Here is a 27,153-nt window from a genome sequence, read left to right on the forward strand (position 1 = left end):
TACAATGTTTTCCATTGAGAATGGGCGCATTTCCCTGAATCTCCATACTTGAGTAAATTTAGATAATATCTCTCACCAGTACTGTCCAATAGAAGGATAATGTGAACCACATATGTATTTTAAATTTTTTTGGTAACTCCAAAAAAAGAAATAGGTGAAATTAATTTTAATAACAATTTTTTATCAAATATTTCCAAAGTACAATCTCATTTCAACATGTATTCAACAATAAAAGTTGTAAGATATTTTATAATTTTATATTCTTTCCTATGTTCTGAGTCTTCAAAACCTGGCATGTACTTTATACCTCAGCAGACTTGAATTCAGACACTAAATTTCCATTGGAAATACTTGACCTGTAGAGTTCATAAAATTTACAGCTAGTTTTTAAAATACTAGATTCAGATACCCCATTGTTTCCAACATACTTGTTTCCCAACAACTGAATTATTTTTAAAATTTACATTTGCTAATGTTAAAGCAAACAAAAAAATCAGTTCATCGGTTACACTAGTCGCATTTTTAAAAAATTAATTTATTTATACAAGCCCTCAGTACAGTCAGAAGCGCAGGAAGGTGAGAGAATTCACCACAGCCAGAGTGGGGAGCAGAACAGGCAGACTGACAAAATACACTGTTGAGGGGAGCAGCGGGCGCGGCAAGAGAGGTCTGTGCGCCACGTGGGACACTCGCCGGCAGCTGGGGATAGAACCCATGCTGCAGAGGCTGCGGGCAGCTTTGCAACCCAGTGCTCAACTGCTGGACCACTGGGGAGGCCCTACAGTAGTCACATTTTAAGTTCTCAGTAGCCACGTGTGGTTATGGCTTTTTATTAGACAGTGCAGTGCTAAATATTGTGCAGGCTGTGCTGTGGAGACTCTGGATTCTGTTATAATCCTCTGAACGCTTTTGATACTTTTGCTTTGGCAGGCAATTAACTTGCAAACTGTCTCACTTGCAGTGGGCTGTTGCTTACAATGCAGTTCAGCACTTTTATTTCTAGGTTGGTGTCTTGGAGTCTGACCTGCAGTTGGATGGTTTTGGCATTAGCTGGAAATGTGGACGGAGTGTATATACAGAAAGTGGGGCCTTGCTTCTCTCTCTCCTATTTGAGATTCTGCTCACATTTTAAAAAAAGATTTATTTATTAATGCATGCAAGAACTGGGGTACAGGCCAGAGGTGCGGGGGGTGGTATGGTGAGAGGAGTCACCAGAGACAGAGTGGGGAGCAGAACAGGCAGACTGATTGAAATACACTGCTGAGGGGAGCAGCAGGGAGACAGGAGAGGTCTGCTGCGCCCTGTGGGTACCCTGGTGGCGCAGGGGGTTAAGACACTACCTGTGAAGCTGTCCTCAGCCTCTGCTCACATTTTCAGTAGCTTTATCATTTAAAAAAATTACAAAACTACAGAAAAGTTGAAAGTGTAGTGCAAAGAACAGTTTTCCCTCTAGCCCACATCCCTCTCTGGACTATCTAGCCTCCCCCAGCAGCACTAGGAGACAGCCCTAGTCCTCTAGGACTGAATTGTTAGGAAAGGGACAGGAAAGAAAGGAAGAGGAGATAAAGAGGAAGAGTTAAAAATTTTTTCCCCTTGGGCCTCCCCGGTGGCATGGCAGTTGAGCGCTGGGTTGTAAGGCTGCCCGCAGCCTCTGCAGCGCCGATTCAATCCCCGGCCGCTGGGCGAGGGTCCCACATGGCGCGCAGACCTCTCCTGCCGCCCGCTGCTCCCCTCAGCAGTGTACTTCGGTCCTTCTGCTTGTTCTGCTCCCCGCTCTGGCTCTGGTGAATTCTCTCACCCTCCCGCGCTTCCGACTGTACCCAGTGCTTATATAAATAAATAAATAAATCTAAAAAAAAAATTTTTTTTCCCCTTCATTCACTTCCAAAATTTTACAAATAGTGGATAATGATTCTTCCATGTGTCACCCTTTTTGTCATTCACATTTTTAGTAAAAACCTAATTAAGATATACTTTACATGCCATAGAATCCACCATTTAAAAGTGTACAAATTAGTGGTTTTGAATATCTTCAGAGTTGTACAATCATCACCACTATCTGATTCCAGAACACCTTCATCACCCCTTAAACTTAAACATTTAGAGCTTTTCCAGGTTCATCCATGTTTCCAGGTCCACCCATCTTTAATGGCTGAATACTATTCCACGGTGAGGATAGACTACATTTTGTTTATAATCAGTTGATTGACCTTTGGGTTGTTTCTACTTTGTCACTTTTATGGACTGTGCTGCTGTGAAAATTCCCGTACAAGTTTTTGTGTGGACATCTGTTTTCATTTCTCTTGGTGCATACCTGGGGGCGGTATCTGTGTCTTCTGGCGGTGTTCTCTTGCTTTTAAAGAACATTTGTCCTTGCAAACATTGCATCCATTTCCTCAAAAACTCGATTTAATTGATACTTTATTTATACCAAATGGAGAGTTAAAATATTATTTCCTGCTAATATCTCTCTATATTCATGATCTAATGTTAATTTAAAATTTTGACAACCTTCCCAAGCTAATCAGCTATGCAGGAAGAAGAAAAGTACAGAAAATGTGAAATGTGTATCTGTTTTTAAAAAGCTACATCTGTTTTTAAAAGCAGTCACGGAGAACCGTGGAACTTCAAAGACTTCAAAAAAATAACCAAACGGGTCCAGGCCGCTTATCTTAAAAACAAATGTGTTTTTCTAGAATCTTGAGCTCCTGTCACCCGGTGTAAATCAAGGAGGCCTGAGTGCAGCGTACTTTCAGGAGGCCAAGTGCATTGGGTGTAAAAGGCGGGTCTTCTCTTCCCAAGCCCTGGAGTTCCTGCCTGCCTGAGCTTCTCTAGATCTTGTGATGGCGGATCCATGTGGCGATACCACCTTCTTTTTCTGTAGTTGTTGTAAACCTAACTGGAGACTTAGAAAGCTGGTCAGATGTCCATGAGAGTTCCCCCTTCAAATTAGACTTATCCGGCTGTAGTCTGAATTTACTTTCAACTTTATTTCACAAGCCAAGTCAAGAATGTTTAAGTGTCAGGATATCTGGATGACTGATCAGGACAAGAGTTGGGGAGAGGCCTTACCTGCCCCGACCTGTACCTGGTTTCCACTTCAGTGGAGTGAATTAAAGACAAGATGTGGCCTCAGACTGAATATTAATGTACTCTTTTAAAAAGAAATTGAGGGGCCTCCCCACTGGCGCTGCAGGTTGAGTGCCATGCTGTGGAGCTGTCTGCAGCCTCTGCAGTGCTGGTTTGATCCCCGCCGGCTGGAGAGAATCCCACATGGTGTGGCAGACCTCTCCTGTCGCGCCCACTGCTCCCTTTAGCAGTGTATTTCTGTCATCTGCCTGTTCTGCTCCCTGCTCTGTCTCTTGTGAATCCTGTTACCCTCCCGTGCCTTTGGCCTGTACCCCAGCTCTTGTATAAAAATAAATTTTAAAAAATCATTAAAATAATTAAATAAATAAAAAAATAAAAAGATGTTGAATGGGTAAACAGATCCCGGAGAAGGAAACAAGGTCCTGTTCTGGCCCCAGTGGCTGTGCCAGGTTGGGGGAAGAGAAGCCTAGAAAGATGCCAGCAGCCAAGTGCCGACTCAGTGACTGCCCGGCCCCAGCCCTGGCTTGAGGCTTTGCGTGCAGCGGCTCATCTGTGGACAGTTACGGTTCTCAGATGCTTTTGCCAGAGTCATAAATTCTGAAACGGCGAGCGTGAGCCTCTCCTCTCCCCTTCGGCTGGAGTTTTTGGCCGTCCAAGGGGCTCAGCTTTGGAGACCGGGCCTCGCCAGATGTCTCAGCCGCATCAGGGCGTGCGTTAGAGCGCACATGCCGTGAAGCAGGACAAAAGCCTCCTTTGATGGGCTCTTTGTGGCCAGGGCCGTGAGTGCCGCGACGCGGCCTGATGTGCTGGAGGTAGTGGACTCTGGCGCTGCAGGAAGGGGGCCCCTCTGCTCTGTGATGCCAGCGCCTTCTGAGGGTGACTGGGGGCTGGGGGAGTCGGCCCCCAAAAAGCCCGTGTCCATTTATGGAGCGTGAGCTCTGTGAGTGACTTCCCTTCCCCGTTCACTCTTGTCACTGTCAAAGCCAGGGCACATCGCTCTTGGCCCCCGCCACATGGCATTTGCTCCGGCCATTCTTCTGCAGGACTAGGGAGGCCTTCATGTCTTTACCCCAAACTGTCGTCTACTGAGAGAGGCCATGAGACGCCGCAGTCATGGCCGTCCTCGCGGAGAGGGCTTCCCGTGAGCCACCACGCCTCCGTCCCATTTCCGAGTCACACATATTTTAGCCGATAGAGAGGAATGTTGTCTTTGGGGAAGACCGAGATGGCCTCCCCGGCCCCGGCCTGGGCTTCTCAGGGCTGAGTAAACATCAAACTTGAGGTGTGGACTGGGGACTTTGTGTATTTGCATGAAACACAGTATGTTTATATAGATTAGCTATTTATTTTAACTTTAGTTCCAGAGTGCTTCTCTGGGGGGAAATACTTATTTTTATTAAAATGTTTAACTTTTGATTCAGAAATCATTTCAACCTCCAGAAAGCATACGATAGCACTCACAGCACCCATGCGCCCACCTGCCCTCACCCTGCCTTGCCTGCGGTGAACACTGCCTCGCCGCTGCCCCTCTGGCCTCTGGCCAGCTCTGGGCGCATGTTGCGGGCCTACGTGTGTCAGCGAGCTATTGATAGTTGCTCATTTTTTTCTGAAACTTTTGAGAGGAACTTGCTTACGTTGTGGCTCTTCCAAACACTTGAGTGTGCATTTCCTAAGTGTAAGAGCTAGTTTCTGACGTAATCACAGCGCAGCCAGCAGCTTCAGTAATTTAAACATCGATGTGATGCTTTTATTTAATGGACAATTTCTATTGACCCACTTGATCCTCTAATGTTCTATATAGAATTAGAATTTCAAAATGACTTTTTTCTATCTTAAAAGTAAATGTATGTACAGAAAGTCCACCTGACATTTCGAGTGTAGAACTGTGCTGGGGCTTCAGCCTCTTGGAGATACTTATCTACTTATATCTCTCTAGATATCTGTATGTATATTTTATAGCATAATATAACTATGTGAATATATTTCCTTATACCTGTTCATATATTTGTATTATGCCATAGAATATGTTTCTGTCTTTTTTTTAAAAGATTTTTTTTTTAAAGATTTATTTTATTTAGGCATCTAAGAGCTGGCGTGCAGGACAGAGGTGTGGGGGGTAAGGGGATTCACCAGAGGCAGAATGGGGAGCAGAACAGGCAGATCTACTGAAATACACTGCTGAGGGGAGCAGAGGGCAAGAAGAGAGGTCTGCTGCACCTTGTGGGTATCTCCCTGGTTGGGGATTGAACTCGTGCTATGATGGCTGCAGACAGCTTCATAGCGCTGAGACTTTACCCCTGCACTACCAGGGAGGCCCAGAACATGTTTCCATTTCTATCAGGATTTTTTTTTCCCAAATGTTAGAACATGTTTCTGCTAATTTTATTTCACTTTTAAGATATCTCAATTTCAGATAATTCTGTAGATAACGCATTGACCTTGAGCAGAGGCTAGCACCCTGGTGTTCATGTTGTTTGCACTTGGAATGCTGAGCACCCATGTCCACTAAGACCCTTGGAGGACGTAGCTGTAGGGGTTCACCATAGCACTGCCGACCCCGGAAGTGCCCCACCTTGTGTCACCAAAGACATTATCTCCAAGTCTCTTTGCTGCCGGCTGTACCGCCGTGTTCTCTGACAGACTCTCCTTCCTTTCTGAATGTAGATCCCCCTCACCAGATCTGGCACCATTCCGTACGTTGAATTCCTGTCCAGATTTGGTGGAATTGACCTAAATATGAATGTTATAAAGAGGTAAGTGTTTTGTCTGCTCATTGGCAAATGTGAAACCTGAAACGATTATGACCTAAGTTTCCTAGAGCTGATCATGTCAGCAGGTGTGTCTGGAGGACGTGCTGCTGGAGCTTGTCCATACAGAACTGAATGGAGTTAATGGGTAGTCGGACATTTGCTTAGAGAATATTCTAGCACGTATAGGCTGTGTTTCAGAAAGAGAAAAATAATACTCTGTTAAAAATGGAAATATAGCAAGTTAAAGCCAGATCAGCACATTTCATATGCAATGTATTTCAGACTTGAAAATGAATTTTAATTTTTGAAGTAAAAACATTAAGATCTTAAATTTAATATTTGAACATTTTTATACCTTTACTGTCTTTCTTTGGAAAGTATTTTGTGACGGGGTATGGGTATTAAATTAGACAAGACGAGGCTGCAGTCAGTGCTCAGCAATTCCACTCGCAGCGCTGGTCCCGCTGCCCTGGGAAGAGGCGGGGCTTCAATTTCACTTCACAGATGGGGAAAGTGAGGCAGGCAGGAGCTGAGTACCTGGCCCACGTTCATGCTTCTGGCAGATGCATAAGAAATACCTTCTATTTTAAATTATATAATTTGAAAATCCTTACAATTTTGATCTCCGCATGTCCTATGTCAACATTTACTAGGTTAAAACATTTTAACAGAAAATCTTCATTTTTATTTACAAGGGGAAGCGGGACTGAAAAGAACTGCTGTCGGACATTGAAAGAACTCGAAAGCCAAGTAGGAGAAAAGGTAAGAGAGACCTTCACCAGCTCTTTCCCTCTCCTCCTCCCTTTCATCAGAAGTCGCCACCGGCAGAGGTGGACGGTGCCAGCTGGCCCCTGTGTGTCCTCATGTCAAGGCAGCCCCATGATGTTGGCCTACAGGCTTGGGGGACGTGTCCTTGATGGGTGACACCCCTGCAGCTCTGGAAGGTTAATTGTGCTGTAATAACTTGGGATCATCCCGTGCAGGGCCCCTCTCTCTTGGTTTAAGGCTCAAGCAGGGCTTTCTTTAGGAAGAGACACCACCGCCCTCCATCAGCCAATGCTGGTCCAGAGCCTGGTAGGGGCCCCCAGAGAGACCCAGGGTGACCTTTGTGCCAATACTGGGGTGTTGGGGTGCAGGAGCGACTCGGCGTGCTTGGGACGGGGGCCCAGAGCTGGCTTGGGCCCGGCCGGCGGCGGCGCGCACAGTTGGGGAGGTGTTCCTGTTGTCCTGGGCTTGGAACCAGACCCCTCTTTAACAGGCGTCTGAGCTGTCAGTTACACGAGCAGTTTGAGTGTCGCGGTTTAATTTACTCGATTCAATATGTTGGTTTGAAATGTGACAAATTTTCCTTCCTTTTTGAACTCTTCTGTGATTTTCATACATTTCAAAATCAAAAATAGCCAGAAATCCACAAAATGTTTGTCTAAATTTTCCTGGCTGATGCCGTGAGACCAGAAGATTCATTTTCGTGTGATGCATTTTCAGCATGATGTGCTCCAAAACTTCGTTTCTGCACTTTCTATTAGTGGGACCCCGGCTTGATTCCCCGCCTCTCCCACTGCCGTCCACATGGAACGTGCGTGACGGTCGATGGTCTTCGTGGGGCCTGCTCCGATGCAGCTCCGTGAATGATGCCAATTGCCAGACTCTCCTAGGAGAGCCGGCTGTTCACGGCGGTTGTCCCCTCCATAAATGCTGCCGCGGGTCAGCGGTGCCCCAGCCCAGCAGTGTGGGGAGTGCGCCCAGGGCTGGTGGGTGACCATGAAGTGGCTTTGGCGAGGGAAGCTGACGGAACCCTCTGCCAGCCCCCCTTCCCCTGGTTCCTTTGCCATTCCAATCCCTCCTCCTTCTTTGCACTGATGCAAAGTGAGTTTAAACCAATGTGGAGAGCAAAATGGCGAGAGGGAAGCCGGGGATGGGTGACCAAGGTGACACCAGCCCCAGGGTGCCCGGGTCCTCTGCCATGCGTTCTGGCCGGGTCACAGCTCTGCCCTGGTGACCTCACCCTGGGCGGGGAGGGGGAGTGGGACATGCCGACCTGGGGACCCAGTCAGACCGGGGCTCCATCTTGGGGCACTGCTGTTTCCCAGCTGGGTGGGCCTTGTCACTGTTGCTTCACATGTGTGGGGACAGTGACGCCCCCAGTGTGCTGCAGTGCAGTTGAGGAGACCCGGGGTTGAGCCCTGGGATGCGTGCACAGGCCAACAAGCACCGTGGTGATCCGTCGTTCCTGCAGCCTCCCTGGCTGGGGGCGGGGGGCGGGCACAGAGGAGTTGCCCCACACAAGCAAGAGGACCAGACGCTCTCCTCGGCCGCTTGCCAGGGGTATCAGCACACTGCAGCCGGGACTCTCCTGGCAGTGCTCCCCATGCGGGTGCTCCCCAGGCCAGTGCTCTCCAGGCTGGTGCTCCCCACGCAGATGTTCCCAAACTGGTGCTCCCCAGGCCGGGGCTCCCCAGGCCAGGGCTCCCCAGGCCGGCACTGCAGACAGAGAAGACGACCTGGGAGTTATTTCGGGAAGATTCTCCAGGCTGTCACTGCTGGTTGACCTGCGCGGTTTGGGATGAAAGAATGCTAATTATTTTGTTTTAAATATAAGTCCACATGGCTGATGGGAGCCAAGAAAGCATGCAAATGTCTCTCTGAATTTTGGGAGCCAGACTTAGCTAACGTTTGTGTGGTCTAGCCTCCCTCAACCAACAAATAATTAGCAGTTGGCACACCCTGAACCGCCCGGACCCCGGGGCTTGTTTTTCCTGCTTGCTTCTGCAGTGAACTTGGTCTGACAGCTGGTCCCTCCGCCTGCCCCTTCTTTACATGCCCCGAGCCCCCCAACATATGTTCGCGTGCACGCTCATTATCCAGGCAAGCCCAGGGCCTCCCGCGTCCTCTTCGCATTGGTGGAGGGTGAGGCAGGCTGGCGGCTCTCCAGGCCCTGCTCTGTCCTGGTGATTTGAGACGTGGCCTCACACGGCAGAAATGCTGTCTGACCCTCCCCTCCCCGGCCCCCATTTGGGGAGAAGGAAGCTGCAGCCCAGGTGGTCCTCAGGGGTCTTCCTCAGGCCCCTCGTCCAGCCTGACCTCTGCTGAACGCCGAGGATACACACGGCCTGCCCACCCTCTCCGGCCCTGATTTCCCCATGATCTCCAATCAGGCTGCTTCCCTGCGGCTCCTCTCCTCTGCGGTGGCCTCTGACAGACTCTTGAATTCTGTTTCCAGTCCTTCACTCTTGCGGCCTATGAGGAGGCAGGGGGATTTAGCGGGCCCCCTGGCCCACTGGGCTGCCACCATCCCTAATGTCCCGGCTCTGAAGTGGAGACCAGCCTGACCCAGCAGGGGGTCACGAGAAGGAGGGGCTTGCGGGCACTGCTCAGTCATGTGCGTCCCCGCCTCCGAGATGGGGGGGGCCTGGGAAGCCCTTCCTGTGGTGGGTCTGGACTCGCCACACGGCCCCTCCTCAGCCATGAAGTATGTGGCTGTTCTACCCTCTGAGAAACAGAGGAGCATGCTCGTCTCACCTAGGGAGGCTGGGGGTGCAGTCTGACTCACCTCCTCTGGCCCGGGAGGGCCACCATCTCAAGTCCAAGTGCAGATAACTTGGAGCCGGTTTTCCCCAGTGTCCTTTTCTTCCAATATGACTCTATAAACAAAGGGGAAACTTTTCCCTGTGACCCACAGTCCAGAAGTTTACCCCTCGCCCCCAAGTCAATCAGCGTGGGTAGAAGTGGTCTTTGGCATTAGCATGGCTGGCTGGGCCCCGAGCAGGCAGCCACGGGGCCGGAGCTGAGCAAGATGGGTGGCTTGATGGAAGGCGAATGGGTTGGAGCAGGCAGCAACAGTGTGCGCCTCAGCACACCAGAAGGAAGGACCGTCTGGGCTGGCTGGGCCTTAATCCTTCGGACAGGAAGTGGTTTTCTGGATTTCGCCAGTTCTGGTAATGACAGCAGCTAGCACAGACGAGCACCCACTGGGGCTGGCCCACAGGCCAAGTGCATTCAAGTCTGTTTCATCCCAGGACAGCCCCTGGCCAGCGCCCTGGCTCTCCCGCCCTGACGCACAGGGACACTGAGAACAGAGCCAGGCGGTTTGACCAAGGGCACTCGGCCAGGCGCAGAGACCCTTGGCTCCAGGGCTCTTGACTGCTAGCCGCCTTGCCTCTTGAGGGCCTCTACAGAAAAGGTATTTGTTACAGGAGTTTGGGGCCTGGCGACTCACCCTGCCTAAGCCAAAACCTGAGAGAAGAGTCTGTAGAAGGAAATGAAGTTTCGTCAGGGGTCAGCAATCTTGAGGCCCAGGGACTCCTGTCTCTCCAGGTTGGGGAGAAGCGGGGACTCACAGGGGGGAGCACCATGAGAGGGGGGAGGCCAAAGGGTCCGCGTCAGCAGGACTTCAGAGGACAGCTAGGTTGGCAGGCACTGCATTCACGCCCCTTTTCCTTTCAAGTTTGGCCTCGACCGACCGTGTCTTCCCAGGGCTGGTGGGCATGCCCTTCCCTGCGGCCATGAGGCAGTGCCTTCCCCCTTGTTTTTCTCCTACCCTATCTGGATCTCAGCTGGTCTGGTCTGAATGTAGTCTTGTCTGCAAGAGAAGATTAACAGGAGCAGAGCCAGGACAGGCAAGGCGAGGACAAGGCCTGGTCGCCATACCGGAGACACGCTGATGCCTCACGCTCAGCAGATGTGACTCTTGTTACGCCAGGTCTGCCGAGACCTTCCACCCCAGAGGAGTCCTCTTCCCCGGGACCCAGTGAATGGACGGAGACTTTTGTTCCAGCCAGAGCCGCCTGCTGCCTCTGCAAATGGGCATTTGGAGTTCCCTTTCCTTGCCGCCGTCCTGCCCGGCTCCTCAGCCTTTGGTGCCCCCCGCCTCCCCACAGCCCCGCTCCCCTACAGCAGCAGTGGTGCCCAAGACCTCGGGCTGGGTGCTCATGTTCTTCAGCGGAGTTGCTGCCAGGAAGAAGAGGACGAAAGCAAAGCACAGCAGCTCACACAGTTTTGGCCTTTTTCCTGTTTTAACTTTTGTCAGCTTCCCACACCGGGTAAGGCGGAGGCGAGAGCTGCGGCTAAGCCAGGCCCACCGGCCGCCGACTGTGGGCAGCCGTCTGACCCATGGGGGGGTCCCGGTGTGTGTGTACCGGCGCCGACTCCCCCACCCCCACCTTTACAGACAGCCTGCTCTCAGCCCAAGACCGGAGTCAAGAAGTAGGTTTCAGCTAAAGACATAAACAAAGAAAATAAATAAGCGCACGCAAAGCCCGGGCCGTCGGCCCTCCGCCCGGCGCCACCCACATGGAGCGTGGCTCGCAGGGAGGCATCGGAATGTCTGGTCTGCCCTGTCAGCCATGCCCGGCGTGCCTGTCGGACTCTGGGGGAATCTGATACACTTTTTTTATGGGGTTACCGGCGCCTTGGGGTGGTCTGGGTGCTGCCTCTGTCAGCTCGGAAGCAGTGAGGGAACAATGAGGAGCTAAGCTCGCGCGGTCTGTAATAGCCTTGCAGAGAAGAGGCGGGAGTGACAGGTAGATTCTGTTTCTTCAGTGGGGGACTTTTCCTAAACCAGGAATCTAAACAAGGGCGGCTCGAGGGAATAGAGAGACGGTTGTTAGTGAGAACCACGACCCTCTCGTGAGCACCTTTGCGGCGTCGCACCGCGTGAGCTTGGACGGATGCCCCGAGCGTGGTCGCCGGGCCTGGTGAAAAGACCGTCCAGCCCAAAATGGGGCCGTTGGCTCCAACACGAAAGCTTTCGGTTAATTTGTGATATTCTCCTAATCCCGCTTTTATCAGCTCACTTCGGTGCACTCGGTATTAATTGCTGATGATAGCAGGTATTTGAACACATCTCCTCTTTCATCTGAAGAAAATATTAGCATATCGCAGAGCTGTTGGGACAGATTGTATCTGAGGCATTTTTTCCTCCCCGCAGAAAAGCCCATCAATCATAACTGAATATAGTGATTAATAATGTCACAGCTCTTCTCCACGTGTCTCTGCACAACGGAATGAAGAGCCGTGCTTACATTTTGATCTGGAGAATTTCGCGTAACAAAATAATCAGTTGCCATTTTATAAAAAATGATGTTGAAAATACTTCTAACCCAGCACCTATTTTCGGTTACTCTATTATTAATTTACTAAAGGCTCCATCGGAAACTCGAGCGAAGATCCCATTCTATCAGAGTTTGTAATTATTTCCAACTAAGTTTGTCATTTATTTTCATGCCATGTTCCTGCGCGTGGCACATGGGTAGCACGCGCGAGACTGTGCGGCGGGGTGGTCCGGCCAGCCCGGTGTGAGGGCCAGGCTGGGGCACTCAGTGTCCACGGGCCTGGGGCGAGGCCGTCTCCCCGGGAAGCTCGCCTCCGCTGTGAGCTGGGGCCACAGTCTTGCCCAATGTGTTGAGATTCTGTGAGAACGCAGTGAGACAAACTCAACTGGAAGTTGTTCAACAAAGTCGGACGGGGGCAGGGGTGGGGGGCGGGGGGAGCACAGCAGACCGTGGTGGAGGATAGTGGGTGGTGGGAGAGCTACGGTGACCACACCTCAGGGAGAAATTCTGTATTGCCAAAATGTTAACGAAGATGGAAAACAATGGTGCTTCATTAATAAAAAAAATAAAGAGGCAAAAAAAAAAAAATCACAAACCCACATTAGGAGTTTGCATTTGGAAACCAACTCCGAGTTTTCATCAGGAAAGTTTAGGAATAGAGAACACGTGGTCATCTGTGGTTTAAACCCCAAGGGGAAGGATAGGAGGGCAACATGCTGACGACGTCCACACCCGCTGCTCCATCTGGGGCTCCAGACTCACCACCGTCCACGAGCAAAGTGTAACTTCTGAGTGTCTCCCTTCCCCACCCCAAAAGCCCCCCTTCCCCGACTGCTCCCCTGATTTAGGAAGTGGTTCCACCACTCACTGGTGAGTCATTCCAGCAGAGACAGAGTCCTAGCACTACCCTGGATCCCTTTCCTTCCCCTGCCATCCTCTCCAAGCGCCCTCTGCCATATCCCGAAATCACCCCTGAATCCCTCCTCCACCTCTGCCCGCACTGCCTCCTTTGTGTCTGCCTCGTGTTGGTCAGCGCCCTGCATCACTTCTCCTGCTTACAGTATCCCTCCCCTTCGATGCCCAGAGTGGCCTGTTGAGATACAGGTGGGCACTCATCAGACCCCCCGCCGTGGTGAAGACGCCCCCCCCCCACAAGCCCAAGACCTGGCTGGGGGTGCTCAGCTGGCCACATCTCTCAGGGAGAGCTGTAATGGTGTGCATTTTCCCTTGACACTTAAAACAATCTGAGATTTTTGTTTATTGCTAGAATATCTTATCTTTTTCACTGTTGTAACTTTAGTGCCTTGAATGGATCCTGGTGTGGACTCAGGGACTGTCTCCTGGGTGAACTAATACAGTGCTGTAGCTATGGGAAGTGGAGTGCGGTTGGAATAGCCAGGAACAGCTGGTGAGGAAGATGACGCTGGAGCGTGGCTGGGTCTCAGTGGCAGCAGATGAGGTGTGTGGTTGCTTCAGAACTGTGATCTGGTGAAGGACGGGACCTCAGGGAGGGACAGCGGAGACGTGGCCGGGCGTGAGCAGACAAGCCCTGTGACTGTTCCGCGGAGAGTTGCCTTCCTCACTGTGGGCTGGGACAGATGCACTTTGAAATGGCTGGAAGACTTTGAAGGTCAGGTGTTGTTAACCCCAAAGCCGGGGGTGGGCGGGGGCTTGGAGGTGTAGCAGCAGCCGTGGTGCCCTGCAGGTTTCTGATGCGGCGTGACATGAGAGAGGAGGCGTCTAGAAGATGGACGCCTGCAGTGTCATAGGCACGTTGGCTGGAAGAGCATCTAGAATTTGATTTCATGTTATCATCGGGTCTTGGAGCATTAGTCACTCTCGTCGTCACAGCCTGCATTTGTTGAGCACCCCTGGTGTGTTGTGGGGGAGTGACTTGTCCCACTTGGTGTGTTGCACTGTCCTATGAGCAAGTAGGGGTCAGGGAGACAGGGCTGCAGTGCCTGGGGTGGAATTCCCTTCCTGTGAGCACTGTCTGGGTAAGAAAGACAGGAGAGACAGGAGGCAGTTCTTGATCTAGCACCCTTTTAAAAGCCCTAGGTATTTAGACTTGGGACTTATTTTCACAGCTCTGTCCAAAGTTCAGTGGGTAGCTGGGGATTTCTTATTACAAATCTTTAAGGTATTTGTCGTGGTAAGCATTTTAAAAATGAAAATCAAGACAGGGAAATGTTTACATGGCTTGTGGCGCATGTCTACAACAGCAAGTTTCCCTTTTCACCTTGGTCACCAGGGAGCCCAAAGCCGGAGTTTTGGATTTCTGCCCCATCACGGCAGCGATGACACCGAGGTGGCTTTCGTTCTTTTTTTTACCCAGTTCCTTTTTCTCTGTTTTTGCATATTCCATTTTTATGTAAGCTTGTTCCGATTTTTCAGTAAAGTCAGGGTTTGCTCGTTCAATAAATGAATGCATGCTCCTTGGCCTGGGGGGCCGGCGTCAGAGCCGTGAGAGAAAGCCTTGGCCCCGGGAAATGCGGGGACCAAGCCTTTGTTAAAAGTGAGCAATGCCCGGCCGCTGCGCCTCCCACATGTCCCCAAATTGAAAGTTTGTGTTTATGAGGTTCTGAATGTAGTCTAATTTTTTCCTATCTGGTTTGGCTCATCTTTACCAGCTGGTAAATAGGAAATGTTCACGGTAGGAAGCCAATACTCTGCAGAGTGTAGACAGATGGAATCGACATAAAGTGACAAGTTCGACTGTGCTATTGAGAATACGGAGCCAAAACTAAGAACATAACAGTCGAGCTCCTTATTCCGTTCCAGTTCATTTAGTCCTGAATCGCGCTTCATATCTGCACAGCTGTGTTGTTCCCCCCACTCTTTCTTCTGGGTTGATAATGACAATTTCAAAGAAAAACTTTAATTAAAGATTTTATACGAAATAGCCAAAAGTAGAATAATAAGGAAAATGAGCATTGATGTGTTTATTGTAAGAGAAATCCTTTTTCATGGTTTCACTTAGAAATTTTACTTCTCAAATTTGAAACGAATGTCGTCGTGGTGACAGGAAGGTGCCAGACTGACAGCAGTGGGTGCCACCCTCCATCTTGCTGCAGAGCCAAGGCACGGGGGCTGCTCGGAGCCCCCTCCCGGGGGGCTCAGTCCCTGGGGGGAGCCCATCCCAGACCCCCTTCTGCCAGAAGTAGGCGGGAAAAGGTGGCTCTGGGTGAGGAATCCCACAGAAAGCAGCTAGACTGGAGCCGGGACGACGCAACTGCCAAGCTCGAAGTGGATCCGCAGGCCGCACTCCGGCCTGGCCTGCGGGGAAGGGCCGTCAGAGCCCAGGGAGGGGTGTCTGCCGCCTGAGGGGGTGCCGGGCTGCAGGGAGGAGCCCTGGGCCTTCTCTTGCCTCCTTTAAAGTCTGGGTGGTCGTGGTTATTTGGGTTCACAGCTTTCCTTCCTGGAGCCAAAGTGCTATAAAAAGCATTTTAAACAAAGAACTCTGGAGTAATAATCACCTCCGCTGTCAGCGGCTTATCGAACCATCTGAGCTCAGTGGGGTACAAATATGAAGCAGTTTGATTTTTCTCTTCTCGCTGTTCTCAAGCTGGTGCTTAGCAAATCTGTCTTTCTCCCTGTTCAGGATCTCTTAGGCAGGTCCACGGCTTTGGGGTCACGTGAGGTATAAGATAAGCCAGTCCAGGGCAGGGGAGTCCAGCTTCACACCTGGACTGAGCCCGCCCAACCGCCCTGCTGCGGCTCGAGGGGCTCGAGAGGCCTCTTCCTTCTCGCCCTCTTACCCCTGACCCCCTCGAATGGGGTGTGTGGTGAGGCCGCTCCCTTCACTGTTCTCTGAGGCCCTTCAAAGGGAGCGACTAGGATAGTGCCTGGGGCGCCCTGAACTGTGTGTTTTCCTGAGGAGACCAGCTCTGGGGCAACTAGACCAGCTCTCTAGTCCTCCTCCGTTCCCTTCCTCACTTCCTCTGGCTGCTCGGGCCCCCTGAAGCCCCCCAGGAGCAGAGCAGCTCCGGCCATCTACCCTCCTCCGTCTGCACTTAAACCCCGAAGTCCACACTCGCTGTCCCGGCTGGCCGAGCGCAGGCAGCGCGATCCCCCCACCCTGCCGTGTCGATTCTCAGCCCCTTGCCCGGGGAGGTGCGGAGCGGAGCACAGCACTGGGCCGCGGGGAAGGGAGGTGCCCGTTGGCCCTTCTCGCAGACGCAGGACTTCCTTGGTTTCCCAAAGCCAAGAAAAGCTTCCTCTGAATCTAAAATCACCCATCTGTCTGTCCATCCATCCCTTCACCCACGCGTCTATCCATCATCCCTTCGACCATCCGTCTCACATCTGTCCATCTACCCACCATCATCCATCCATGACCCGTCCATCTGTCCGGCACCCGCTGGCCCTCCATCCTGCCGTCATCCATTTGCTGTCATCCCTCCGCCTAGCCGTGCCTACACCGCTCTGCTCAGGCCCCGCCCTCGGCCCTGGACTCTGCCCTCAAGGCTCCCGTTAGCGGCTGGGCAGTGGGACCGCGAGGGCTTGGAGATGTTGGGTGGGGTGGGGGGCCGGGAGCAGTGCTGGTCCCCGATGCGGGCGCGTGGTCATCGGGCCCCTCAGAACTCTGATGCACTTACATTCCGAAATTCGAAATTCACGTAACTTTCAAAGTGTCCTTCTTTGGATTTTCCCCTGCCATTTAAAAGTGGAAACCCACTCTCGGCTCGCAGGCGCGCAAAAGCGGGTGGCAGGCCAGAGTTTGCCACGCTGAGGATTTGGGCCTCGAAAGCACCTCTCTCCACTGCCCTGGGGCAGCAGCAGGGCGGGGCACTTCTCTGAGAAGCCTGCAGGCTGACTGGAGGAGCGAGAGGCCGTGGCCCTTCTCTATCCCCTCCCCACGAGCTTGGCCCCCCGAAGCACCGCTCCCTGAGGGGTTGTGAAGGGCGGTGGACTCCTGGAGCGCTGAGGCCAGCCAGGAGCTGGGGACCATTTCAGGCAGGGGTGGGACCAAAGCATCCTCAGGAACGCAGAACGGCCTCTTCCCCCAGGTGGACAGAGGCGGGACCAGGAGGCAGACGGCACGTGCCAACTCACTGCAGGTATCTGGGTGTCCACCTGCCCAGGCACTGTCCTCAGCCGGTCAGATTCAGTGGCAGGAGAAACCAAGTGCCTCTCTGCAGAGCTGATGTCCCGCCGGGGAAGAAAGACAATAACCCAGTGCGGAGGGACCTGAAATGGCCCAGGTGAGGGTGGGCTTGAAGAAAGAACAGGAAGCAAGTGGCCAGAAGGGGACCAGGGTTTTTGTGCAGGCTGCGAGGGAGGCCTGCGGGGGCCAGAGGCCCGCCGCCAAGACCTGAATGCGGGGTGGGGGAGACCGGGCCGAGTCCTGAGGGTGAGTGCGTGGTGTGTGCAAGAAGGACCTGGAGGCCAAGCAGGCCCAGCAGCAGCGGAGCCAGAGCCTTGGGGCTTCTCAGCACATGCAGGGGCTGCTCCGCGAGGCAGCAGCCAGGGAGCAGGAGCCAGACTGAGCGGTGGCACCGGCAGGGGGAGGCGGGAGGCTCCGCGAACTGCAAATGAAGTCTTGTCCCAGTTATACCCACGTGGCAAGTGTCTCGCTGGCCTAGAAAGGAGCGAGCCGCTGCCCACGCCACCCCTAGCTTTCTCCGCTCTTCTCTCCAGCGCCTTCCCTCTCCCCGGGCCGGGGAAGCGGGTGGGGCAGGCTGGGGGCCCGAGGGACCCAGCCACCTTGTTCCTTTGTCCCGCTTCCCCCTCGCCTGTGGCTGACGGGCCAATCTTGCACAGCACGGCCCCAGCTCTGCTGCCTCTGATAAGCCCGGCCATCTGCAGCTCACTTCAGATCTTGCCAAACTCGAGTCTGACAAATGATAAGAAACTTGGAGACATACCTCTGGTGGGTGTGAGTTCTGTGCCAGGTCTGCTGCTTCCCGGCTCTCTGCGCGGGAGACCCATATGGGGTTGCTTTGGGTTTTAAAAAAGCGCATCGCCTCATGTCGTCCGTTTCACCAGAAGAGGGGAATCGGGACTTGGCCGGCGAGGTGCTGAGATCCTTAGTTGTCTGGGGGACACGTCGGTCCGTGGCCAGGGCTCTGTCCTTGCAGACACGGGGAGGCGCTGAGGGGGCCGGAAGGGCCTGTCCTCTGGCACGGGGTGTTGGGATGGTTTCAGCCAGTGCGCTCTGGTGGTCGGAAGAAGCGGGGGGAGTGTGCAGATTTAGCCGCGGGGCTTCGTGCCCGGCGCACGCGGAGTCAGGGTCTGTTCCACCACCACGTGCTGGTGACCACGCCCCAGGCAGGGTGCGTCCCTAGCGGGTGTGTGCAGGCACGCGGCTTCCTGGGCAGGGCTGTCAGCCAGCAGGTGCCGAGAAAACGGAGTCGCTGGCCTGCTCCATCGCTCACGGAGCGTCTGCTCTGCCCGCCGCCCCAGGCCCCGGAGGCAGCTGTGAGCTGCTCTCAGGGAACCAGCCCTCGGAGCCGAGGACAGACAGGAGGGAGGGACGAGCGTTCCATGAGTTGATGAGAAGTTTTCTGAAGAGGAGAGGTTGGGCGTGGGGTCCTAACTTAGACACCTGGTCAGAGAAGGCTTCTGATGAGACATTTGGGCCCGAACCTGGATGATGTGTGGGGAGGGGGCGGGAGTCTCTTCGGAAGCAGCTGCAGCAGATGCAAAGGCCTGAGGTGGGGGCGCCCAGCACTGTGAGCAGCAGCAGGTCTGGAGGGCCAGAAAGCCTGGGGTGGGGCAAAGAGCTGGCGCCTGCTGTGGACTTGCCTCTGACTCCGATGGGTGGGGGCGCAGCGGGGCTTTGGGCGGAGGTGGGCAGACTCACTTCTGAACCCATGCCTTGGAGACCAAACTGCGGGACCAGGTGTGGGGTCAGGAGGAACTGATGGGAAGAACCAGCGGGGGCCCTTCATCTACCCCAGGGTGCAGGCGCCGGCCAGGCCGTCTGGAGGACTGGAGTCAGGCAGGCGGGCGGCCTCAGGGCCGTGTGGAGACTGTGTCTCCCAGTTGTAAATGAGAAACAAGGTTGTCCGTGGAGAGGTTGGAGCAGGGGTGGAGAGGGAGGGTAGGAGGAGTGGACTCTGAGGGTGAAGGGTCAGGACGGCCCCTGCTGGGTGAGGGCTGGGGCCACCTCCAGCCACAGCAGGTGCTTGGCTGGGTGGTGCCTGAGCTGAACCCGGGTGGGGAGGGACTCAGCGCCCATCCAGGGGAGTTGGAAAAATGGACCCGCCTGGGAGGGAGGTGGTGAAGGGAGCTGAGCAGCAGGTGGGGTTCCTCGTAGGGACCTAGCAGTGGGCTGACCACGGGAGTGGGCTGGAGAGATGGGAGGGCGGTTAGAGCCTGGGCCTTGATTTGGGGCAGTGGCTGTTAATAAGGTGTTGAGTTTGAATGGAGGTGGCGGGAAGAGGGGAGCCCCTGGTCTCTGGAGGGAGGAGGACCAGGTGCCAGGAGACTAGAGTCAGGTCACTGTTTGATGCCACAGAATTGGGGCTGAAGGTCAGGCCAGTGTGTGGGCCTAAGGTCCCTGAGGCCCAACTCAGGTCTCTAGACCACCCAGCCAGGAGGGGCTGGTGTCGGCAGGTGTGAGGGGAGCTAGGGAGAGGGGACAGGCAGGGGTCCTGAGGTACAGGGAGGAAGGGTGGGGAGCAGGAGAGGGGGAGGGGGCTATTCACCACCGCCCCAGTGGTTCTCAAGCCTGAGGGAGGACAGCCACCAGGAGAGGCTGTGAGGGGCTTCCTTGTGGGGTAGCCTCAGACCTTGAAGAGAAAATGCTGAGGAACCAGGGCACGTGGGTGCAAAAACAAACCTGGTCGTCTCGGTGTTTTCCTTATGCCCCTTCCTGGAGGCGCTCATTTGCCTCAGAATCTCTGCCACCCTGGATGTGATTCAGCACCGGGTGGGGGGCGCCAGACACTCCAGACCCAACTGCAAGCTGCCTTATCTCCCTCCATCCACATCCCACACTGACCTCCCGCCCCTGCCTTGGCCTGCAAGCGCCCTGTCCCTCTCCATCACCCCTGGCTCAGAGGTGCGCAGTCTCCCCTGGAGGCCACAGCCCCTCCTGGTCTCCGTGGGCTCAGCCCCCTGGGCGGGCCTTGGTGATGGCCTCTGTCTGTCTGTCTCGTTGGCAGGTAGCGGGACAAGGGTTTAAGCTGCGACAGCGGCAGCATCTGGCCGGGAGAGCTGGGTAGCTCGGGCAGCCTCCCTGCGCCTCACTTTTCCCACATCGGGACACGCTTGTTTCATCTGGGTGGGTGGGACCCTTCGCCAGGCTCCGCACTCAGCCCAGCCCCTTGTGAGCCCAGGGCACCTCTCACCTCTAAAGGGGGGGCCTCTGGAGGCAGGCCTGGTGCCCCAGCCGCCCCGCTGCCCGGCTAGTGCCTTCACGTTGTATGCCCAGTAAACATGCATTTGCTGAATTTGGGAATGATCTCTATAAAAACTTTTCTGTAATATCTTTAAAAAATTTGGAGGGATTGAAATATACCGTCAGATTTTTCAGCGCCTAGAAAAAATAGTTTGCATATGGCGATGAAAAATCAAACCCAAGTCCAGCTACGCCAGATCTATAGTTTTTAAGTGTCAATTAACAAAAAGATTTTTCTTATGTTCTAAAAGCGAATGAATTGTGTATGAGACTTACTGCTTTATCCCAGAAAGAGTTTTTTTTTTAAACTTACTAAGACAATTTACAGAGAAAATTGCCTTGAAAACATTCAATAAGCGCAAAGGGCTCTTTTTAGCGTAGATGTGTCATTTTGCAATACCGACGGCTGAGAGTCTTTGAAAACATTTTATTTCATAAGAACCATTTAAAAACTTTCACAGGTTTTATTCCCATTTTGGTTTTCCACACCGGATCTTTTGACTTTTCCTAAATCACGTTTTATACCCAGATTTCCAAAAACATCAAAAGTGTCCTCAAAGCCTTCAAGCTCGTTGACGTTAACAGGACTCACGTGATTCAAGCCCACGAGCTGCGGAGGGTCCTGGAGACCTTCTGTCTGAAGATGAAAGACGATGAGTACAAGAAGTAAGTATGGGGGCGCTGCCCCGAACCCCCCCCATCTCCACCGTGGTCCCGGGAGATACTCACTGCTCGCCCGGGTTCCTACGCTCCTGGCGAATTCCGGAAGATGAGAGCTGCCAGTGGTTCTGATTCCCAGGGCCAGGGGCGAGTCATCTGGCCTGCGGTTCTGACGGCACCTTGATGCAGTGGGTGGGAGTTTGCGCCTACCCCCTGCCGTGGTCACCAGGTGTCAGTCCCGGCTGGCACCACGCCCTCCAGCCCACAGGCTGGGCTTTCACTCCAAGCACGGCTCGGGAGAGACGGGCACGTCGCACCTATTCCACAGTCCACACGCTCCCTCGTGGCTCTCCATTCTGCCCTAATCAGAGGGACCAGGTTTTCCTTTGAGGACTGTGGCAGGCGGAGGTGGGGCGTGGGTCGCACAAAGGGTCCGGATAACTGAACGGGCGGCTGCTCGGTGGCCTGGGACAGCCTGCGCACGAGGCGGGTGGTGGGGGCAGCCCCCACGCCGCTCCGTGCCTCTGCTAAGCTCCAGGTCACTCTGAAGATGTCCAGCTCGTGGCTTCTGTGGCCATGTGGGTTTTGAGTGGAAGGTGCTAGAAAGTGGGTTGTTTAATTTCATTTACAGAGTTCTCAGCCAAGAGGCACTCTTCCCTAAACATCCTCCAGGCCATTCCCCCCAAGCCCACATCTTGTGGTTTCTCCCTGAGCCTGTGAGTTTCACTTATACACAGTTACAAGCCGCTGTTCAAACAGGTGCCTGTGGGTCCTCGCCTGACACGCCGCAAGGTGTGGCTCTGTGAGGAGAGAGGATTCTGCTCCTAAGGGAGGCTGCCCCGGGGCACAGACACTCACAGGCAGACGGGGCTGGAAGGCAAGGGGGAGGAAGACATTGGACATGTGCTGGTCTTTTGAGTATTTTCTTCTTTCCTCCTCTTTATAACCCACCTCAGAATATAAAAGACATAATAGATGTTTTAATTTTTACATCTTTCCGGCTGGGAAAGTGTCCAGAATAAGATCCAAACAAAACAAATTAAATAATTTCGTGCAATTACACAGCAGAAGCACCACTCTTCAAAAACAGGCAATCAAAAAACAAAACAGTGCTTTATTTGACAATAAACCTTGTGTTTGGCACTGCCGTCTCCAACCTAGTAAAATCTATAAAAAATGATACTGTCTGTTTCCCCATCTCATAAATGTTGAATAATAAAGAACTCCACAAATTTTTATTTGAGATTTTTTCAAACCTCCCAAACAATATACTGTTCTCTTGATAAGGCTTGAGAAACTTAGCAGAATTGCTTTCCTTAAGAGTGGAAACGCAGGAGATCAAAAGCAGACCATTTCTTCAATTGCTTTAATGCTTTCCTTATTGAAGCTCGAGAAGACACTCTTTCCCTGAGAAACTGCTTTAGTAGTAACTTGGCCTTTTCACTCTGGAGCAGGAAACACAATGCATTTTGGGAGCCCTTTCTTTTATCTAACAGCTTTCTCTCTCACATCAGCCTCAGTGCTCGGTGAGGGGGAACTGGCCTGGCTTTGGAGTCAGGAGCACCTGGGATTGGGTCTGCCTTTGGCCCTTGCTAGTGCCAGGGCTTAGGGGCTCCTGGGCCTCCCCAAGAGTGCATTATCTCCTAAAAAAAATGGTGCTTGAGGCACCTACCTTGTAGGGCTGGTGTGAAGATTCCACAAAATGAACAGAGTGTGTCTGCAAAGTGCCTGGCACATAGTAGGTGCTTGTTTCACAGTGACTATTGAGTGATCGTAAAGAATCCACTACTGTTCTTTGTTTTTGGTCAACAGCTCTGTTTAGCCAGCAGAATACCAGGTAGCCTATGTCCACAAGAGGCTGGAGATAAAGCCACCAGCTAGTTTTATACCTAGTTAGACTGTCTCGAGGCCCGCTGGGTTTTGTTTTTCCTTTCCTATCTGACACCCTCCTACCCTCCATAGCCCTGCAGTCTGAAGCATTTGAATGCAGATGAGATAATGTATGAGCTCCCTTGAAGCACCAGCTCACTGGAGGTCAGCCTGCCGCCTGAGCAGGGGAGCCAAGTCCAGGCCCGATTGCAGGCAGTGAGGCTGGAGAGGTGTTGGCATTTGCCCAGTGCCTCTCAAGAGTGACCGAAGTGCCAGGAGGACTGCGCAGAGTACAGACTCTCCTGGCCAGGGTTTGGGTTCCTGGGAAAACGGCCTTGGTTGTGCCCTCTTAGAAATGATCTGTCTCCCTTGCCATTGCTGTAAAAACAAAGAAAGAAGCTTTAAGATATGGCCTTTGGGCAGTGCAAGGCTTCACTTTGAGGTTTTTTCCATGAGCAGCATCGCCATGGGGCTCTGTCTGTCTGTCCTGGACGAGTGCATCAGGGGTTCCAACTGTGGGGAGCTGGACACGAGGAAGGTCAGGGCTGGATGCTGGGTTTCTGCAGGAAGTGGGGGCACTGGTGCCCAGCCTCTCCTCATTCTGACGCTTTTCTAGAGGCAAGGCAGGGGAGGCCAGTGCTTTCTGAAGGATGGCGAGAGGGAGGGGGGCCATGAAGTGCCCCCTTCTGGCTGTTTGTGCTCACAGTCTTCTTGTTGCACGACAGAGGGGACCAGTGAAAGATGGAGCTGTTTAGGGAGTTTCAGTGTTAACATCTGGCAGCTCTCTGATCTCAGGGTAATTTTTCTTATTAGAACAATAGGCAAGATTCATTGAAGTGGGGGAAAAAAGGTATGCATCGCATTGAATGACATTAGTCTTTGTTAAATTTAGAAAACAAAAATAACAAATACTTGAAGTGATAATTACTAAATTTTTAGAAAGCAGCATGAAATTAGATAATTATAGAAACTGACACATATGGAGATAATATAACCAAACATTTAAAAACTGTCGATTTTTTATAGATGCAGTAATGCAGAAATTATCTAGAAAGCCATTTATCAAGTAGCAGATTTGAATAATAGAAAATTCATTTTTAAAAAGAAAAACCCAAACCTTTTATTAATCTTCACTTAAAAAAAAGAAAGAGCATCTTTATTTTAACGCTAGGCAGTGGTTGTATTTTCACATTTTCATTTTATTTACAGAATCATAGAAAAGCTTTGCCCCCTTCATCACCAACAGCTTTGAAGCCCTGTGCCATCTGGGAACCTTAGTTTGTCTCTGAAATGATGTACTTGCTCCAGAAGATGGGCTAAAAAAAAAAAAAAAGGCAAAACAGAGGTTGTGTGTAAGGCCCTGAGCCCTGAGGCCCAGGGATGTATTTTTAATGTAATCCTCCGTCCCCCTCATTAGCGCTCAGCTTAGAAGTTTTCTGCTAACTGTACCCAGTTACTGCGTGAAGGAGGACCTGCTTCTCCTGTCTGCAGGGGGTGCCCTTCGGCCCCTCGCATGCCAGAGAAGGGAGAAACCCCCAGCGACCCCCACGCACCTTCCTTTATCAGCTCCTGAGCTGTCCCTGCCCATCCTGTGCCTACCCCTCCGTGGCCCAGCAGACCTTCTTCCAGGTATCTATGTTTTTCAATCTTACAGAACCATGTACCAGCGGCTACTATTTTAATTCCAATTGAAGCTAGGAACACGAGCTATAATTAATAGCCGATCCCAGTGTAAAGGATACCCTTAGGGACAGTCTCGCGTCGATTAGAGCCTCTGTGTCATAATTTCGATTATTAAAGAATATTTCTACTTTAGGTTTGCAAAGCACTACAACATTGATAAAGATGCCACAGTGGATTATAATACGTTTTTGAAGACCCTCAATACAAACAATGAATTGAACCTCAAATACCACACAGGAAATCAAGGTAAGAATTTTTGAAGTAGCAGCCAGAGCTGGTAAGACCCTTTGGTGCAGTCTCTCCTCCTCTGCGCCTGTCCTGAGGACGTTCTGCAAATATGGGTCATGGGCCTGGTTTCATCATTGGGAAGAACCATGTGAATGTCTAACAACAGAAGCAGAACGAGGTTGTCCCAGTGTGTCCACACGGTGAACGTGTGGCCAGAACACCCCATCGCAACTGGACAAGGCACATGGGCTGTCAGTCAGTGATTGGAAAGACACTCTGAACCCCAGATCGCCTTTAAGTGATACGTCTCTGCGTATTGTTCTGTTCTTCTTTCTGCTGCTCCTGTGTTTTAAAAAATTGTTGATAAGGAACGTGTATTCCTTTGATAATACGACAAATATCTTAACATGAAAGGGCAATTCATTGAATGGTTGATACAGTTCTATTAGACACTTAGAGCCAGGCTTCTGCAGGCAGCAAAAAGCAAAATTTGTCCTTGTGCTTCCCCGGACTCGTCAACACAGTGCCCAGTGCTGTCAGCCTGCAGGCTAGAGAGAGGTCGGGGCCAGCCTTTGAGTATGGACATGTGGAGAATGCACTGGAGGGTCTCCCTTCAGGACCTTGGGTCACTGGGGCAAGTGTGTTCTGCCTGGGCTTATGGCCGTGACCAGTCCGCGCAAGGTGGGTGCAGCGAACTGGTGGGTCCCACTTCATTCAGGGCAGCAAATGTGACTCCTGGTCGCTGTGCTCCTCAGCTCTGCCTCACCACCGAGCTTAAAAATGGCAGCCTTGGATTTCAGCTTGGTCACACCAAGATGGCCAGAAGCAGACTCCAGCACTCTACTAGTTAAGCTTCCCAAATTTGGGGGGATTACTAGACAAGATGGTCTTCTGAGGATACCCTCAACCCTTATATTTATTTGTTTATGTGTAAGTCCTTGCACCCCTAGGCCCTTCACTGGGGGTGAAATCAAAATATTTGGTCTCTGAGAAGGGTGTGTGTGTATGCACGGGATTATCTGTGGGCTTCCATATTATTTAAATAGGGCAGGTCAGACGTAAAATCACACAAAGAAATGTAATAAAAAGCATCCATTTATTGTGCTCTGTTAAGCTACTTTATACACCTTAGTTTTAGTTTTTCTCTCAACAGCTTTGTGAGGTGGGTATTATCCCATTTTTTAGATGAGAAAGCTCGGCTGCAGGGCGCAAGATGAATGTCCCAAAGGCACATGGCCAGTTCATGGGGGGGCCGGGGTCTGAACTGTTCAGCTCCAAGTCAAACTATTTAAGCACCTGAGAGAGGGGGACAAAATGTCCTGGATGTTCACAGGAAGAAGAGGCATAGCCAGTGAAGGGCAAGGAGGCAAGGCCGTGGGACGGACCCTGAGGGAGGGAAGGAGAACATTCTGGTCCAGCACCCTGGGGACGGTGTTCGGCTCAGCTCCTCTGTGCATTTAGCCAAGTGGGACGGATTGTGGTGCTTTGCCTGCTTCTGGAGGAACTCGTCGTGTTTGCATCCCTAGTTGGATCATCATATACTTGGCCCCACTTCTCGAGCTCTGCTCCATGCCTGACTCTAGACTAAGCACGTTGCTGTACTATCTTTTCGTATTAACTGCAGCCCGTGAAGCAGATGCTGATGCAGACAAGCAAAAAGGCTGAAGTAAACACGCCAGTCCTGCCACCCAGAAAGAACCTCTCTTGGGGCCTTCTCCCAGGGTGTTTCCACACGCAGATATGTAGAGGACAGACAGACAGAAACGGGTTCAAGTAGATGCTGCTCTATATAAATATTTACTTTCACTCAAGTGTGTCAGGAAAGTAGAAATTGAAATGAAACTGAAGGAAATGGTGAGTGTATCTTGGCCAGATTTCATACCACAGGTCACCCATTCCCCCTTGATTGGGTCGTGGATGTGAGCCATTGCCTCCTGGCACGGAGTCTGGCTGTAGAGGAGTCTCAGGCTGGCCTGTATTGCCCCCTCTCTTGTGATTTGCTTCTTTTAGCTGGTTGCCTAAAGAATTGTTTATCTCTGAATTTCCAAATTCCAATGCAAATTCAATTATTTCTTCATTTCAAGATTTTTTAGCCATATATCTGAGTAAATTTTCTCTTCCATTTTTCAGATTTTTAACCTCAGTGATGCCCATTATACTGATGTTGGGTTGTCTTGTCCTCTCTATTGATATTATTTCTATTCTTTTGAAATGCTTTATTCTCTTTATCTTTTTCCTCTGTATTCGCGATGCTGTACTTTACCCTGTAATTTGATTTTCCTTAACGTCTATTTTATTCCCTGCTCTTTCTACTTTAGATACTGCTTCAATAATGGTGTTTCCTCTGCTCCACTGTATTACTTTCCATCTCATGTTGTGTCATCATCTTGTTTTACTGAACTCATGTCCATATTAAGATGTTCTGTGAGGTAGTTTTGTACCTTTGAACTACATTTTCTTCCAGGTGGGATCTTCA

At 51.8% G+C, this 27,153-nt stretch overlaps 1 protein-coding gene across 4 annotated transcripts in view; it reads left to right on the plus strand.

Annotated features, from left to right (window-relative positions):
* The window catches only part of EFCAB6 (EF-hand calcium binding domain 6), a 143,126-nt gene that overhangs the window by 20,237 nt on the left and 95,736 nt on the right, over positions 1-27,153 (plus strand). For all 4 annotated transcript variants that reach the window (XM_037513407.2, XM_037513409.2, XM_054695992.1 and 1 more), the window contains 4 exons: positions 5,755-5,843; positions 6,536-6,602; positions 20,767-20,903; positions 24,583-24,695. In XM_037513407.2, coding sequence (XP_037369304.1) covers positions 5,755-5,843; positions 6,536-6,602; positions 20,767-20,903; positions 24,583-24,695 — 406 coding nt within the window. The remainder of the gene's footprint in view (positions 1-5,754; positions 5,844-6,535; positions 6,603-20,766; positions 20,904-24,582; positions 24,696-27,153) is intronic.

Source organism: Talpa occidentalis, unplaced genomic scaffold, assembly GCF_014898055.3.
Source record: "Talpa occidentalis isolate TD23 unplaced genomic scaffold, MPIMG_talOcc4v2.1 talOcc4.16, whole genome shotgun sequence".
Taxonomy (NCBI): domain Eukaryota; kingdom Metazoa; phylum Chordata; class Mammalia; order Eulipotyphla; family Talpidae; genus Talpa; species Talpa occidentalis.